Source organism: Sardina pilchardus, chromosome 2 (genome assembly GCF_963854185.1).
Source record: "Sardina pilchardus chromosome 2, fSarPil1.1, whole genome shotgun sequence".
Classification (NCBI taxonomy): Eukaryota; Metazoa; Chordata; class Actinopteri; order Clupeiformes; family Clupeidae; genus Sardina; species Sardina pilchardus.
This window is the reverse complement of record NC_084995.1, coordinates 31,117,481-31,134,921: the sequence shown is the minus strand read 5'-3', so window position 1 is coordinate 31,134,921 and position 17,441 is coordinate 31,117,481. Positions and strand designations below refer to the sequence as shown.

Here is a 17,441-nt window from a genome sequence, read left to right as displayed (position 1 = left end):
AGTTTGAAGATGTTGTGTATTTTTTCTACTGACATATAATATGCTGTGCTTGGAAAAACAGGTTTCCTTCATGTAGGTCAAAAGGGACAGCTTTTGAGGAAGGATACTATGACATCTAAGAGCACTTTATGGTGAAACCTCATTAATATCCTCTTTTCATACACCAGCTGTCCTCAATATGATTATGCTCTTCCTGTGGATTCCTTGTGTCAAGTTTAGTGTAGGCTAGTTGAATCAAACTTTGCTGCAAACTTTCTGGTGGTTTTGACTTCAAAAACCTAAAAACTTCAAACTAAATACCATGCAAAAAAGTATCTGAAAAATTATTCCTGCCCCGACCCTTGCTGTGTGGGTGTTCAACTGTAACGTCTGTCATGTGGACAAAAAAAGGACAAAACTGACCCTACTAACAACTGTAGGCTCATTCAGCCTATCAGCGGTATTGATCAAACTAAGTCTGTTTGTATGAAAATCACAAGAAGCAGTGGTCTCAGGCTGAATATTTTGCTATTATCTCTTGTCCATTTCCGGTTTGAATACATTTGGTTTGGTTTCATTCACATAATGACTGGCTTTGTTTCCTTCACGTTTGCTTCATAACTGTTTCAGTTTGCTTGTTCTACAACTGACAGGTTTTGAGTCTTGACATAGTTCAAGCTCTGACCTTTCTCTCCTTTTGACCCCTTCCCTTTTAAATCTAGTGTGTAGTAAAGCTATTTGCTCTATTTCACCGCTAACTGTGACATTAACAAAAAAGAAACATGTATGGACTGGCTTTTCCTTATACTTCTGCAACCCTCTGTGTCACAGAGTTGTGCCATGATATTGTAGTGGACATCCAGATTTATACTTATGGCATGTTCAGGTTTTGTGTGGACATATTCAGTGCTTTACTACAGGGTCAAATAGTTCTGCAAAACCTCTGGAAGTGGGTAAACATAACTAGAACAGACCTTTTTAAAAAAACAAGAAAACTACAAAAGGACAACAACAACAAAAAAAACACTGAAAAATGTTCACAGTTATGCCTATGGCAATTATGTCATGACTCATGTGCAACTAAAACTCAGCCCTACAACTGTACCCCTCTAGCCAAGAACCAGATGGGACACATACCAAACATAACTAACAACATGCTTGCTTCATTTTGTTTTGAGCATTGTCCCTAGAAGGCAGGTGGATATGTGCCCAACAAGATTTTTAATATTTAGATCTTTTAGATTTTAGAATAATCCTAGGCCTAAATCTTGGAGTATATGCCAAATGTAAGATAACTGCATCTTTTTTCCTGGGAAAGGATCAGGGACCTTGTGCCCTCAGCTCTACTTGTGTCCACCCAAAATGTCGCATTTCACAGAAATAACTTGCTGTTACTTGCTGTGAAATTGCTGAGGAGAATGTTGTAGTTCATGCTGATGGTGTGGAATGCAAGACCACACGGTTATTGGGTTGCCATAATGGCTTATTGTATTGGTGTGTTATACTTGCTGTATGATGTGTGTGAATGTGTGTGTGTATGTGTGTGTGTGTGTGTGTGTGTGTGTGTGTGTGTGTGTGTGTGTGTGTGTGTGTGTGTGTGTGTGTGTGTGTGTGTGTGTGTGTGTGTGTGTGTGTGTGTGTGTGTGTGTGTGTGTGTGTGTGTGTGTGTGTGTGTGTGTGTCCTGCAACCACACAGCCTTTCACACATAGCCTGTAACTCTGTCCTGCAACCAGCCTTGCCTTTCAGGTAAGTAAGGCTACACCACACTTTCAAGCTCATCCACTGCTGTTTGTAAATGAGTTGAGTGAGACCAATGATACCAGCTGTCCTTGAACATTACACCAAGCCCAGCCAGCTAGCATACTGAACTGTGTCGGGGCCTTGCATGTAGCCTCCACATAAACAGAGCACAGGAGTACTACATAAAACATAGTAAAAACATTCAGTTCAGCACTTAAAAACAATGTCCTACCACTGAACTCACTCTGTGTTCCAACTACTGATATGGAATCTACAGCTTTCCTTGTCCCCGCAGATTTATGCACACACATATGGTGTACTTTGTCCTCTATCTGGTCATGTCATCATGCTGTGTTCTGACTGAGGACATATCATACACAACATAGAGGACAAAAAGGCCCTCTGATTCGAATTCCCAAACCTGTACTGTGGGTGGCAAGTTCAGATTTTTTTCTCTCACTTCTCACTAAACTTAACATTTGAAGTTTTGATTCCATATTGATGCTATTTTTCCCAAACAAAGGATACAGCTGTTCTGTTCAGATAACTCACTGCTGTGGAATTTCTCATCTGGGGGTAATGTCCTCTTGAGAAGCCAGACGAGTATACACAACCGATATGACACAGTTTTCAAGACCTGTTTGAAAGACCTACCTGTCTGTAATTTGCCTTGTGCAACACAATCAGTGTTAGCTGTATTTAATTAGTTGAAAAACTATTTCCAGCAGATAAGAAGACTAAATACCTGGATTCAACTGTTCTGACAGGTGGCGTAGCCACTCAGGGGGTGATTGCAATTTGGAGTCACCTACTCCGCTAAGTTTGGCAGCTTTATGCATTAAACTTCAGCCACTTTCCAGACAGAGACCTTAAATAATACTAAGAAGGAATAATCATTTCAAAGAAGACGTATGTGTTCTAAATATTGGCGAAAAGGAATCCACACCAGACATTTAGTTACCATAAACACTGAACTGAAAATGAACCAATAAAAAAAAATCAACAAATGCTGTATTGTGCCTGATCAGACAGCTCTATATTCTGTACACAAAGGGAAATGTGTTGAGTTCCTTGTGCTTCACACAATTATCAGATCTCTCGGTATTACATAACCAAGTCGTCACTGCTCACACTTTACTGTGGTGTCACCGTATAGATGTCACATGATCGGCTGTTGTGTTGAAATGTCAACCTTTTGTCAGGGTTGAACTGGGACACATCTTCAGGGGGGAACCTTTGCACCTCACAGTGTGGCTACTACATATATCTTACACTTCAGGAAAGTTCATTCTGGCTCCTTTGATTTCATGTCAATGATTCTAGAACTATGCTATGTTTCCATGTGTAGTGTCCCTGTATCAAATTGATTTTGCACCTTCAATTTACATCACTTCATATGACTATACTTACACATTCAGAATCTTACACTTTGCCTCTTTGCCTACCCACTGAACAGGGCTCGGAGGTGTTGGAAAGACATCAGTTGGTATTAGCAATAAAACCCAGAAGCCTCTCAGCATGAGTTTTGGCTTCTCAACACCAGTTCATCTACTGCCTGCACTTAATCTGCTGTTGGATGTCTTCCTCGTCCTGTTCATGAATAGCCTAGATCTGGTCACCATTGGCTCACTCTCTGGCAGTGTATAGGTATGATTTAAGACTGCCGGTGCATAGCCTACTGACCTGCCTAGATTATGTTTCATCCTCCCCAACCGCACTTGCTCCTCCCCCCCCCCCCCCTGTTTGACCACTGAATCCATAAAGTTTAACCATCCAAACTTGCTTTAGCACATCCATGGCACAAAACATGTAGTTCAGAAGTGCTACTGTTGGTATTGGTTAACTGTGTCTTATTATCAGTGCAGGGTATAGCCTCTATTGGGCTGCATTTCACATCAGATGAGCCTCAGAATGGTGGACTACTAGGCTATCAGTGGTCTGGGTTTCAATGGTCCAACACTGATTCATTAACAATAAACTTCAAAGAGAGAGAGAGAGAGGCAGTGTGTGTGTGTGTGTGTGTGTGTGTGTGTGTGTGTGTGTGTGTGTGTGTGTGTGTGTGTGTGTGTGTGTGTGTGTGTGCGTGCGTGCGGCGGGTCTTTCGCAAACCACAGCTTTCAGAATCTAACAGATGGAAGGAAATGAAGGAATAGACTTACAATTGAATGCCCTGCACTTACCAGTAAGAACCTGACTGTGACTGTTATTCTTAAGAAACGCGTTTGACCCGCTGTGAGAAACTCGAGTTCATACGTCACCTCTGGTCATACCACATAGGGGGGTGTTAAAATAGACTCACAGAATGAAACATTTGATTAAATGATAATATGCAACGTTTACATTAAATTCGTTGGAATAATGATGCTTAACAAAGTCATAGAAATTAGTAGATATTGCCCTGATAACAATGGACACCAAACTTAAAAGGAAATAATTCCCCCATTCGTGAGACATGGTACTGTCTCTCCGGCTAATTCCGAGAATTATGCTGTCGAGATTCTTTGAACGAACTTTCCGAGAAATTGCTGGAGGACACTTCGAGGAAACACAACAGGTGGATTTTTAAGAATTTTACTATATGGCTAGACTATACATATATACATACAAATATAAACATTTAAGGAGTTGCCGATATGTTTGTTGATTTGTAAAGTATATAACAGTATTTATTTCTCTTCAAACCATTTTTATGTTTTTAGTCTTTAGCAGTGTTTGGACTTGCACTTTGGATAGGCTGAATTATTGAAGACTGTTAAATTAAGTGAAGTGTGTGTGTGAACATATGAATGGATTTGTACGCGTAGCCTATACGTTCAAAACCTGGTGGGTTTTTTTTAAAATCAGATTAGGCTTAATCCGTCTGTCTACGAAGTTGACAGCCTGTGCTGATTTGACATTTGATTTCATGTTTGGAATGGCATGTCTGCTGCTAAGATCGTCGTCATAGAACAAGGTCATAATAACTTTGCTGGATCATGATCACGGATGGTCATCGAACAATCATTTATCAGCCTTTCTTTCTGATGAAGAAGGCAGGTGATAGTAGTCATGTAGCCTGTTAGTTCTAAGCATGCCTAGGTTTTTTGCTGAGCCGGTCCTGGGGAAAAGCCAAATTCTGTAGGGCTGCATGCCACCTAGTGTCAGTGTGGTAGAATAGTCTATAGGCTTAAATGTATAGAAATACAATGCCGGCAAGGTCATGTAAGATATGTATGCATTGATTTAGAAGTTATTTTTTATATATATATATACCACTCCAAATAATATATACCACTCTCTAATAAAAAAAAAAAATACAATCCTGTTGTGGTGATGTGAATAATGTGAAATAGCCTAAAGAGGAACTTTATTCTGAGAGAGTGGGTGATGAACTCTGGGACCTCTGGCCCCGTGCCTATGGCCAAATCACAGCTATTGGTATTAGCACCCCCACTGTCACTCATGCCATATTGCTTATTGATTGATTTTACCATATTTGAACTCAAGTGTTGAACTTTACCAGAATCATCTTTCTTCACCATAAATAAGTATTTTACCTTCCACTGTTTTCAGTACTGTGTGGTTATGCCAGATAGAGTGACAGTGTCTGTTTGGTTTGTTTCTCTCTTAGATAAATGAAGGCAGTGTTTTTTTTTGTTTTTTTTAAACAGCTAAAACTATCATTATGTTGAGGTCTGATGAGTCAGCTAAAATGTATTGTGGTTTCTCTAGGTCCACCATCAGTGGAAAGTTATGTTCCCTCTGTTATATACTGTTGTACTAAATACAAAAGGATTTGATTAATGAGATTTCCCAGAGGCACTAAAGTGTCAAACTGGAGGCCCACACAACAGTTTAGCCCACACACTACAGTTCAGTTTGACTGTAGTGCCTTTCACTTTCTTCTAATTCAGACTTCCTAAGTGGACAAGATGAAGCGAAAATGAAAATCATGTGTGTTAACTTGTGGTGTGGCAAAGTCAGTTTTATGTACATCTGTAGCTCTACGTTCCTGGTAGTTATTCTGGGGAGAATTGCCACTTGGTCTTTTAATGCGTACAGATTGATTAAGTCTGAATACTGCATGGAAGCAAGGACAACTTGACATACAAAGAAATATCATAATGTGCTATATGTTTGTCTGTCTAACACATTTCATAAGATGCAGAACTACCAGTACATTGGGGCATAGCATTTCATTATTTATTTATTAAATTGTTTTTGATCTGTGCTTGGAGCTGTACAGTATATGAATGAGGTGGACACAACGTAGCTCACTTTAGTAATTGATCTGGATTTTGTGTTGCGGTTGCAGATACCATACTATGGCTAACACCCCTGATGGCTGCATTCAGTTCACGCGACACGCTGGATATGTCCTTCTCAACTTCAACCGTTTACGCAGTCGAAATATCCTGACAGATGTGGCTGTGATGGTCAACGGACAGCAGTTTCAGGCACACAAGACCGTTCTCATGGCCTGCAGGTAGGTTTTCTGTTTGAATATGTGGCAATGTGACAGAATTTACTCAAGCATCACGTCATGAGAATTTTGCCACGTCATAACCAGACTAAGGGCTTAGTCATACAGATACAGGGATATCAATCAGGCTCTATTCACAGAGCATGTTCACACATACATGGAGAACACATTGAGCTTTTATGATGTGAGTTCAGATAGTGCCTTTGATGCCTTGGACGTTCTCCTAGATTTTTTAAATAATTCCTTCCACCGACACATAAGTACTACTGCCATTGTATTGAAATACGTTCCTAGGTGGTTGTCTCTCTGTCCTTTATTCGGTGGCATTAAATCCAAATCACATTATTGTTCTCTTCTCCACACGCTCATCTACTGTATCTCATCCATTCTGCCTCTTCTCTTCACTTCTTTTAGTGGGCTCTTCTACTCCATTTTCACCAGTGCTGATAAAGGCAGCGTGAGCACCATCAGTCTGGACCCCTCCGTGGACGCTGTTGGTTTCTCAGTGCTGCTGGACTTCATGTACACTTCCTGTTTGGCCCTGAAGGACAGCGATGTCTTCTCCATCCTGGCCACAGCCAAATACCTCCAGATGGACCATGTGGTGGACACATGTCAAAGAGTTGTTAAGGCCAGGTGAGCAGCCAGTTAGAAGAAAGAGGGAGTTGAATTAAAGCACATTTGACTTGGTGTAATGTGTGTTATATTATAATATTATAATCCCCCCCACCCCCCCATCTCCTTCATCCTTCCCATCACAGAGACCTACATAAACGACAGGAGGACTTGGCACGCATCATTTGGCGGACGCAAGACCTACCTCCTTCTCCACTCCGTGCCAGCAGTGATGCCCCCTTCTCCAGTCACAGCCATCCCCTCAGTCACATCTATGGCCACTCCCCCATTCCCCTGGTGCCCGCGGCTCCATATTGGCACATTCCCAGCCGCAGCAGCATGCCCAAACAGTGCCCACCCTCTGCGTCCAGTGTGGTCAATTTATCTACAATGAGGCGCCTCCACTCAAGCTTTCAAAGCAACCTTGGTAGGCACCCCACGCCTCCCCTGTCCTCCATGGACTACCAGAGGCAGCTACCTCGGCCCGTGGCCCACCCCCGGCTGAAGCAGAAGCAGACGCGCACGCAAGACACTGGCTGCCATGAGCTCCAGGAGGTGAAGAGGGGTGATGAGGAAGAGGAAGGGGAGCAAGGTGATAGATCAGACTGCCGGCCCAGCTCCCCCATGGAGTCCAGCAGCTGCAGCAAGGAGACCTCCTCTTCCTCTTTATCTTCTTCCTCCGCCTCCTCCTCCATCTCCTCCTCACCTCCTCTTGGTCCTCACAACAGTCACGGTCAGAATGAGAAAGTGCACAACTGGAAGAAGTACAAGTTCATTGTCTTGAACGCCTGTCAAGAGGATGAACAGCGTAGCGAAGAATCTACCTCACAGATTAGCCAAAAAGAGAAGGAGGAACAGGAACATCAAGTCCAGCAAGTCAACCGGCTTAGTAACACCAGCAGGTAAGGACAGGACAGGACATGCCATGCACTCTTAAGCTGTGTGTGTGTGTGTGTGTTTGTGTGTGTGTGTGTGTGTGTGTGTGTGTGTGTGTGTGTGTGTGTGTGTGTGTGTGTGTGTGTGTGTGTGTGTGTGTGTGTGTGTGTGTGTGTGTGTGTGTGTGTGTGTGTGTGTGTGTGTGTGTGTGTGTGTGTGTGTGTGTGTGTGTGTGTGTGTGTGTGTGTGTGTTTGTGTGTGTAAGCAAGAGCGATGGATTAATGTTTTTATTTCTGCTGCTAGGATATCTGAAGAGGGTCATCAGCGATTTGACTCTGCAAAACCTCAGGCAGAATCTTCAGAATCGGATTGCACTGTTTCAGGTTGGTCCTCAGACCAGTTTACCTTTTGCCAGAAGGCTTCTTTGATGGAACTACAAATGAGAACAACAGAGCTCTTCATTTATCAGAACATTTGTGGAATGCAAGAGACATTCTCATCTAAGGAGTTTCTCACCTAAGCTGTTTTATTCTTTGTTTTTTTTTTATCTCCGGAAACGCAGCCGACTTCTGCAAGAAATGTGACTCCCAAATCGCAGATGCAGAACACTCCCTTCAAGCCCATTGCATCAAACCATACAAATGTGACTACTGCCCTGCAACTTTCCGGTGCAAAGGAAACCTTGCCGGTCATAAATCTGTTCACACAGGTAAAGAGGCACTTTTAAAAATCAATAGGCAGAACTATAGTAAATTAAAGGAACTCTGATATGTGATTTTGTGAGATGATTTTTATATACGTTTAACATGGCATGAAATGTTACTGTTTAACCTACATACAGTATATGCTGTATACGGTTATCATCCTTTGACTATATTTGACTATATTTAGGTATAGTATATAGTATATTATATTGAGTATATTGAGATACCCATTGTGGTATCTGAAACCTCAGTTGTGAGAAGTATGTTTGTTTTAAGGTATCTGATAGTGCTGACCCCAGGGGGGATACCAACACAAACATGGTTTAGTTTGGGTTTTTTTTGTAAATATTCTTATTCGCTGTTAAAAACCAGCTGGTTCGATGATCACTGGTTGGATGGCATCTTGTGATTTTCCGTGGCTTCACCCACAGATGTGGGACTGGTACTTGACATTTACTGTGGGTAACATTCTCCCGGTTGTCTTGGAGTGATTAAGACCACAATTTCAACTCAAATAACTCAAATAACTCTCAACTCAAAATTACTGCTTTTGATCTAGAAAATACAGTTGTTCACCATTAAATCTGCCCAGATTGTTACTAAATATCTTTGCTCAATGTGATGTTTTACAGGAGAAAAACCTTACCGCTGTTCTGTGTGCGGTGCACAGTTTAACAGACCAGCCAACCTCAAGACCCATAGCCGTATCCACTCTGGAGAAAAGCCATACAAATGTGAAACATGTGGCGCTCGCTTTGTACAGGTTAGCCTTACAACTACATATGGCTAATGCAAGAAGTCATTCCACCATGTAGTCATTGTGGAGTGCAGTTGGATGTAACTAATTTTTCTAATTTATCTAAATAAAAATAACAATAGCATGTTAATTCCTAGAAGGCTTTTGGGAACAGATAAACCACTTTAATGTTGTATTAAGAGGGTCTTAGGAGATCACTGCCCTGTGGAGTCCCAGCCCTACATCTCAGTTCCCCCTCTCTCTGCTCTCTCCGCCCCGCAGGTGGCTCACCTCAGGGCCCACGTCCTCATCCACACGGGAGAGAAGCCCTACCCCTGTGACGTCTGTGGCTCGCGCTTCCGTCACCTGCAGACTCTGAAGAGTCACACGCGCATACACACTGGGGAGAAGCCCTATCAGGTGAGCTGTCGTCGGTTGCTTTAGCTACAACACAAATGAGGCACAAAAACAAATTGAATATCACATTTTGAAGTGCCAGTCTCAGTGTTGTTCAGCAGCACATCCTCGTTGATAACACTTGGACACTTGAGTATACCATGTACCCCATTTGAACCCTTCTTGAAAAGACACAACAGGTTCACCAACATTTCTGAGGCATGTACTGTAGTGTATGCTGTGTTATTCCAAATGAGCGGGGCATCTAGATGGGAATGTGTATTGTTTAATGCCAGGTGTCAGTGTGACATGTAAAGCTATCCTTTCCCTTCACTTTTCTTTTGCTCAGTGTGACCACTGCAAGTTGCACTTCCGCCACAAGAGCCAGCTGAGGCTTCACCTGCGGCAGAAGCACGGCACCGTGCCCAGCGGCAGGACTCCGCCCCTCCGGCCGGCCAGTGCCCCTCACCATCCTGCCGTCCACACCCACTGAGCAGGGTGGGGTTACCTTTGGAGAGAGGGAACTGCGCGGCCACGCCTACTCAGGGTTACATTGGTCCAATTTAGTCTTACAGTTCATCGGTGATGCTGGAGAGATGTTCAAAATATCTAGCTTTGTTACATGACATGTTTTTTTGCTAGGTTTTTAATTTGTGCAACAAAAAGTGTACATATATGTAAATATTTAAGTCTTAAAGTTTGTATTTTTTAAAAAACAAAATCTAAAATTAAGGTAGGCCTATGTGATATTTTTTTTTTGTACTATGATTATACCTGTTATAACCGAGTGCCGCCATATTGGTATGGTGCATCAGATTGTATGAGTAGGTCAGCCATAGTGAATTCAGCTTCATTGAGCTATTGGTCCAGCATCCAAAGATCCTCAGCATTTCTGCGCAGACTGATCCATGAGGAAGGTATCAGTGGTTGCAATACTTGCCTTGGGTAGTGGAGCTACCCCATTGACAGACACCACTGGGAGTCAGTATGATGTAACAAAATGCAACAGCCATGCAAGTGTGGTTACTGCTGTATTGCATTACTTCTGTGTGCAGTAGTACCACTTGATTTTTGTCTTCTGGCTTTGTTTATAGTGTAATTTCCTCTTCAGCCTGCTATCCGTGAGTTTCAGTTACTGAATTAGCAGCACCACTATTTTCTGTTTTCTATGACAAATATTTGGAGTGCAAAATTAGTGGGGGGGGGGGGGGGGGGGTAATACAATGTCATACTCAGTTGACTAAACATTGTTTTAGTCATCTCCATTCATTCAGTGTCAGCAAATTAACAGTTACACAGAAAAGAGTTGTCAGGTGCTTTCGTCAACTGTGCTTCCTCTACAACTTCATCACTAATACAATTCCCAGTTGTGCAACTCATTAAAATGCATGGTACTCAGTTTGGTCTGCACTGATGTATGCAATACTGCGGACACTAGAATTCCTTCTGAGGAACTAACTGTGCGTTCAGTGTGGAATTAAAAAATATTTTTTCTTAATCTTGCTTTTTCTTAGTGTTCAATCATGTACAGATATACAGAAGAGAGAACTGTTGTGTATGTATGTGTGGGGAGAATGAGAAGGTCTTTGCACTGAAAACTCACTTGAGTAGAGATCATATTTTTTGCAGTAATGACTTGTGTGTTAATGAACCAAGGACACTGAAAGAATCAGACAAATTCAACTTGCCAATGCAATGGTCCTTTTTCTTTACTAATTGTCAACAACATGTGTTGTTACAGCACAAACAAATACATTTGGAAAAAGCCATTTGTGCACCTGTGTCACTGACTTACAAGACTTGGCATACAGCAAACCGATGTTGGAAGAGTAGGGAAAAAAGCATGATTGCTGGCCCCTTGCTAAAAAAATTAACTTACTGCAACTTTATCTAACAACACGCCAGCAGTAATGCAAGCTTTAATCCGGTGTTTATAATTGCTCCTTAACAAGCTGTTTCTCTGACCCTCTGGTCTTCTCACAATCAGATACCTAGTCTATGAGACGTACTCTTGTCAGAATAAGCATAAGAATAAGCAGATGTTTTATTTGCTCACAGGGACAGACAGTAAACATTTTGTTCTCGGAAACATACTCAGTCCAACAACACAAGACTCCTGATTTTTATAATATGAAAATAACAGTGATAAAGTATAAAGAAATGTCTTTGAACTCAATACCAGTTTACTGTTAAAGGAAAAATGGTACTTTTAGTCCAAATCATCATGATAAGGTTTTAAGCGCTGAACTGGGTACCGCCTTTTACAAGCAGCCTAAGGTCCTTTTCTCCAGGTTTCCACAAGACTTTCAGATTAACCAAACTTACTTGGCAATTGGCATCACTGGGTAAATTAAAAAAACAAAAAACATCTGGATAACTATAGGCCACCATAGTCGTAGGGACTGCAATGTGAAATGTCTGTCAGTCAATTATCTCATAATATAACATGGCAATAAATCAATGAGGGTTAATGACACCTAGGGTATCGATGAATCAGTCATTTACTTCAAGGGTAGTGTTTGCTGTTAAGAAGACGAGCTGGACCCTTCACAAAAACAGCTGGTTTAGTGTAAACCTGGAGTCAAAGTCAGTAAATTAAGGAAGCTCCATGGTTGGAATCAAACGGTGGCCATCTATACAGTACTTGTAAGACACGGCACAATGCCTGGCAGGGAGACATACTCGAAATTCATATACATCACTATATATCGCCCCAATTTGTTCTGGAGGGTTTGTATCCTGCCCTCCACAGACACTATGTGACTCTACATGCATCATGAACAAACATTAGAACAACTTACTGTTTCACTCACAACTCTGCACTGCAGCCTTTCTCAGAATGGATCTTATGCCTAGATTTAGAGTGCCTTCCATTCACATACATGCACACTCTCACACATTCACATTCACATTCACACACCCTACTCTGATTTCTACTCTCCTAGACTAACCTACCAAATATATATATATAATTTCATGAGTAAAAAGTCAACAAAAAATGTGGACATGTGAACGAAACAGAGTATTTGCTGACACTGATAAAAGTAACTTGTTGAGTCACTGTGATGAGCACAGTCCTTGGCAGCCTACATGCGAGACACTTGTCAGCCCTCCTTTCCGAAGATGCTCTTCACATCCCCAAACACCTGTACCAAAGAGAAACATGAGAGATGGTGAGAGGGAACCAGTACAGAAAGGAATGATGCAACACACACACACACACACACACACACACACACACACACACACACACACACACACACACACACACACACACACACACACACACACACACACACACACACACACACACACACACACACACACACACACACACACACACACACACACACACACACACACACACACAGACAGAGAGAGAGGTCAAGCTCACCTCCTCCACACCGCGAGAGGCGTCAATGGTGTGCACTTTCCCCTCCTTCTCAAACAGGTCAATGATGGGGCGTGTGGACTGCAAGTAGGTCTGGATCCTGTTAGAAAAAGGGACACATTGCTCTGATCATTCAACAACACCTCCCAAAGATAAGTTCATCATTTGGCAGTGTCAGTATCTATTGCTAGTGCTATTCTATTGCTAGTGGCAGATTTGAAGGTTTTGTCTCCGAAATGAACAATAACCAATCTGTGTTCTCCGACTGCGAGAATCAAAGCCAAACACTTGTACGTGAGGCGAGCGGTCAGTTTCGGTAGCGACCCTTACCTCTTCTCCATGCTCTCTCTGTTGTCGTCGGTGCGCCCACTGCTCTTCCCCCTCTCTAGACAGCGGTCAATACACACCTATTGCAAGGATACAGCACGTCAGCCGAGAGCAGAGCATAAGCACGCGGTCAATACACACCTATTGCAAGGATACACCACGTCAGCCGAGAGCAGAGCATAAGCACACAGTTCATGACACAATTTGCCTTTTTGTTGGCACTGTTCATCTGTAACAGACCATTTCACTTGAAGACACTATCTTCACCAGAAGAGAGAAGAAGCAATATCTGAGAAAAGATTCAGAGGCATCCTACTCAATATTATATTTATTTGTGTACAAGCAAATTACTATTATTATTATTATTATTATTATTATTATTATTATTACCACCTTTATTTAATCAGGTCAATCAGATTAAGATAAATGATCTCATTCCAGGTCATAGAGAAAAATACAATGATATTACTAATCAAAACACTGTCAAATTTGGACAGGCTCAGATTCAATGGGTGAAACTAGGTTCTGAAGTTTGAAGGTGCAAAATTGAAAAAAGATGGTGCAGAGAATATCAAAATGTGAAGGAAATATAATGTTATTGCTGTGCGTCACTGCTCTGCATCGGTGTATCCCCTGCGTCAGCAGTTATTAGCTCTGGATGGCCAGGTTAGCATTAATCAGGTTATGATTCAGTGTGGTCCACATAAACGGGGACAAGCAATGCCATCTCTCGTCAATCTGGAAGGATACTTAAACCCTGACTGTTTGCTTGTCTAGTTAGAGCAGCTGGTGAATCTTTATGTGAAGCCATGCTGTCCCTCCCTTGGTGTATATCATTATAAATAAAACCTTGTTCAGGATTTTTATACCATTGCCAACTGGATCGTCAATCATCTGTGGTACAGAAATTACTATCAAAGGCCTACTAGCTCAACTCAGTCCTTGGGGCAATGTTTCTTCACAACATACAAAAAACACACACATCTGGTCTTTTTTTTGATGATGTCTCACCTCATTGGTACAGTCAAAGAAGAGGACGAATTTGACATCAGCTTTGCCATCCATGACCGTGTTCCAGCCCTGCAGGTTGTCTTGGTTACGTGGAAATCCGTCGATTAAGAAACGGAACTTCTGTTCATCTGTCTGCATGGTGGATTCCATGGCCTAGACAAAATACACAATATAAGAATGTCAATATCAATGTCAATGTCAATTTATTTGTATAGCACTTGTAAACAACAACAGTTGACCAAAGTGCTGTAAAACAAACGATCAGACAAACAAGAAACATACTTAAGACAAGAGAGGCTAGACGGAGCGGCGCAGTCGCCAGTGTGCCCGTGTGACACCAAGACAAACAAACAAATTTCAAAAATAACAAGACGCTACAAAACAAATAATGCCAGACGGAGCGGCGTAATCACCTAGCCTGACTCTCGCCAGACCCTTGTAGTTCCGCCATGCTCCACCAGAGGCGTTTCGCTGAGCTCCACACAAGGGTCTGGACGCGAGGGCAATCCAAACCCCTGCCAGTGATCAAAAAATGAGCAACCAATCAGGAGCGCCGAAGCGAGTGTTTGATTCAAATAACAATGGCGGCACGCAGCGAGGAGTCTTGTGCCGACATTGATTCTGCTATTTCAACCGTTTTGTCGAATCTATCGAGTATTCATTCTTTAAAAGATTAACAGAGAATAGTTTTGAAGACATTTATTGGTGGCAAGGATGTTTTTACTCTTCTTCCGACCGGGTTTGGCAAGAGCTTGAAGAAGCCTAGCACGTCATTCAAGATAACAGGCAAGTGGTTTATCAAATCACATGCGAGGATGTTTTACAAGGACTCGCCTTCATAAATACATCTCCTATCGAGAAGTCCCAGATCCTTGTGTGAAGCAGACAGCGAACTACAGGATCTGGCGAAAGTCAGGTTAGTAATCACCAGCGTACCCGTGAATGAATGAAGGCATATCTTCCTGACAAACAAATATGCTAGTAAAACTTAGTTATGTCTTAGTTAGTAAAATGGCAAAAAATGTAGTCAGTGAAAGAAGTAAGTTATAAGAAATGTTAACTTTAGAAATATGTACAGTTATAGGGCCATCACATGATTCTAATCTGATGTTCAAATTCAAATTCAGTGATAATTTCAGCCAAATAACGGGTTTCTTCAGAAACACAGGGGTATAATCTCATTGGCTTTTGAGCTCAAATATCAACAATAATTTGCTAAAATCACAGACTGCACCTTTAATCACACTGAAGATCATTAGTTCCCATTCATAACTGTCAACATTTGTAGCAATGAGTCCAAACCTTTTTAAGCAAGTTGATGGTAATCTCAACAGGCACAATTTTTCCATCTTTGATGTAGTTGTCGATAAGTTGACCAAACTCTGAACCAGTTCGGCTACGTTCCTCCCTGAGCAGGTCTCCTGCGGATAGATGGGTGTAGCTGTACTTCTACACAGAGAGCACAAAAGGTTAGCCAAACAGACATAGCAGGACACGCTTTTCAAGAGACTCTCTGATAAACCCTTTTCTATTGTCATACTATATATATGGCGCTGTCATTAGTTGCTACTTATACCTGTGAAGAAAGAGCAAAGGGCACTAAAGAGACACATGAGGTAAGTCCCTGTCATAATTGGGTGGAGATTTAACCTTTGCTTCAATTTCATTTGATACCACCATACCATGTGTAAATGTGCCTTCTGTTCCACTACACAGAAATGACTCAATATAACCATTAAAATAACAGTGAGAGATTATGGCATGCTCAGAAGTCATAAACATAACCTATAAATTTATGACCCAAGAGCTGTGACATAAGCTTTAAGGTTTGACACTTTTTTCCACTGTGGCTCCATACATCCTGTTTCTATCAGGAACTTGAAATCAAGTCATCATGCTAGGCTATAGGTTATCATTGAAATAAAATGACACGTCACCTCGGCCCCGTTAACCCTGCTAATAACAGGATACATTACAATTAAGCCTGACAGGAAACAATGTGCCACAATGTAGCTGTTCTGAAAACATGTACCACTAATTGTCATTTTGTAACTCTTCACTTTATTTGAGGACACCCGGAAGTTGGGTTAGCTAATGAATGATGTGCTAGCGACTGGAAGCCGAGCGCCAATGACACGGCAAGCGACTGCTTTAATCAGACACCTCTACTCTACGGGTATGCCCATTTAAAAGGTGAAAATAAAATGTTTTACCTACAGTCGCAAGCACTTTAACCATGATCATTTAATCATTGCCCTCAATTCGAGTTTTCTTACCTCCACGATTTTAGCGCATTGTGTCCCTTTCCCCGCGCCTGGCCCGCCCAACACAAATACAACCTGAGGCTTCATGGCTGAAACGACTCGATGCACTGCACTTGGAACTTTCTCAGCGAGCCTACCTAGCGCTCTGAAAATCATAAACTAATGCCAGTGGTGATGTGTTCAAAGATATGAATGACAACCAACCCCAAAAGAGCCGGATAGCTAGCTGAAAAACCGGCTGTGTCGTGTCACTGGGGAAGTTAGCAGCAATGATACCATATCCGCTATACACGTGTCCATCCAATGAGAAGAGAGAGGGAGTGTTCATGTGGTACAGACCGCGCCTCCTCATTGACAGCGACTCTCTCAATGCAGAGGGCAATGCAACTGTAGCACCCCACCCCCGTTTCCCCCTCCCTGCGCTTGTGTTCTCTAGCATCAGCACCTTACCCCCGCTGAACAGCGACCGTCCTCGAAGATGTGATATTATCAAGCGTGCTGAACTGACAGCGACAACAGTAGCCTAATATGACGACCAGGTCTGCCAATTGCTAAGCCAATCATGGAACATTTCAAACCACGGGAAATTTGAAATGAGCGTGTAAAGACCACGTTTGTGTTTGTGAAGCCTTCATCGGTGCTTTTGTTTCTTTCCTCAGTTGTATATGGTAGGCTATCTGATGTGGATGATGGCAACGCACAAAGAGCAATGAAATGAGACCGACCCTTGGGCAGTGTATAGGCCTAAGCTGCCTGTTCTGTACAGGTGACATGATTCCTTGCCGACGTTTCCAGATTTTGGATTTGCTTCGTTGAGCTGAATGTTCAATTTATGCTAGTCAACGGCGTCCCTTCCTGATCCCAGATTTTTTAGGGCGCCGCATCCCGATGATGTTGGAAATGTCAGCTGCTGCGGGTATAGAAACCCGGACACCATCC

General features: G+C 42.2%; 3 protein-coding genes across 6 annotated transcripts in view; 2 read left to right on the top strand and 1 right to left on the bottom strand.

Annotated features, from left to right (window-relative positions):
- The first annotated feature begins 4,232 nt into the window (after positions 1 to 4,232).
- Positions 4,233 to 11,194, top strand: bcl6ab (BCL6A transcription repressor b). Its single transcript, XM_062526673.1, has 9 exons — positions 4,233 to 4,274; positions 6,015 to 6,185; positions 6,597 to 6,818; positions 6,944 to 7,699; positions 7,977 to 8,056; positions 8,236 to 8,382; positions 9,010 to 9,140; positions 9,396 to 9,533; positions 9,859 to 11,194. The coding sequence occupies exons 2-9, from the start codon at positions 6,025 to 6,027 to the stop codon at positions 10,000 to 10,002; spliced, it is 1,779 nt and encodes a 592-aa protein (XP_062382657.1). The 5' UTR covers positions 4,233 to 4,274; positions 6,015 to 6,024; the 3' UTR covers positions 10,003 to 11,194.
- On the bottom strand, positions 11,188 to 16,770 carry cmpk (cytidylate kinase). The gene is made up of 6 exons (XM_062526724.1): positions 16,515 to 16,770; positions 15,541 to 15,687; positions 14,239 to 14,391; positions 13,231 to 13,307; positions 12,904 to 13,000; positions 11,188 to 12,655 (listed from the first exon to the last, which is right to left on the bottom strand). Exons 1-6 carry the CDS (start codon positions 16,656 to 16,658, stop codon positions 12,614 to 12,616), a joined length of 660 nt encoding a protein of 219 aa, XP_062382708.1. The 5' UTR covers positions 16,659 to 16,770; the 3' UTR covers positions 11,188 to 12,613.
- Positions 15,733 to 17,441, top strand: part of fam78ba (family with sequence similarity 78 member Ba) — a 6,746-nt gene continuing 5,037 nt past the window's right edge. For 3 of the 4 annotated variants that reach the window (XM_062526712.1, XM_062526704.1, XM_062526686.1), the window contains exons 1-2: positions 15,733 to 15,854; positions 17,162 to 17,441. The exon at positions 17,162 to 17,441 is cut by the window's right edge and continues 778 nt beyond it. The gene's annotated coding sequence lies outside the window, so the exon portion shown is untranslated. The remainder of the gene's footprint in view (positions 15,855 to 17,161) is intronic. The other variant, XM_062526696.1, reaches the window with a different exon arrangement.

What these genes read in the sequence shown, in the direction of transcription:
- bcl6ab (XM_062526673.1), top strand. Translation starts at nt 6,025, where the DNA reads ATGGCTAACACCCCTGATGGCTGCATTCAGTTCACGCGACACGCTGGA. An exon ending in ATCGGATTGCACTGTTTCAG is followed by an intron (nt 8,057 to 8,235) that starts GTTGGTCCTCAG and finishes CCGGAAACGCAG; the next exon opens with CCGACTTCTGCAAGAAATGT. An exon ending in TCATAAATCTGTTCACACAG is followed by an intron (nt 8,383 to 9,009) that starts GTAAAGAGGCAC and finishes GATGTTTTACAG; the next exon opens with GAGAAAAACCTTACCGCTGT.
- cmpk (XM_062526724.1), bottom strand. Translation starts at nt 16,658, where the DNA reads ATGATTTTCAGAGCGCTAGGTAGGCTCGCTGAGAAAGTTCCAAGTGCA. An exon ending in CCATCAACTTGCTTAAAAAG is followed by an intron (nt 14,392 to 15,540) that starts GTTTGGACTCAT and finishes TATTTTGTCTAG; the next exon opens with GCCATGGAATCCACCATGCA. An exon ending in AGAGAGAGCATGGAGAAGAG is followed by an intron (nt 13,001 to 13,230) that starts GTAAGGGTCGCT and finishes TTTTTCTAACAG; the next exon opens with GATCCAGACCTACTTGCAGT.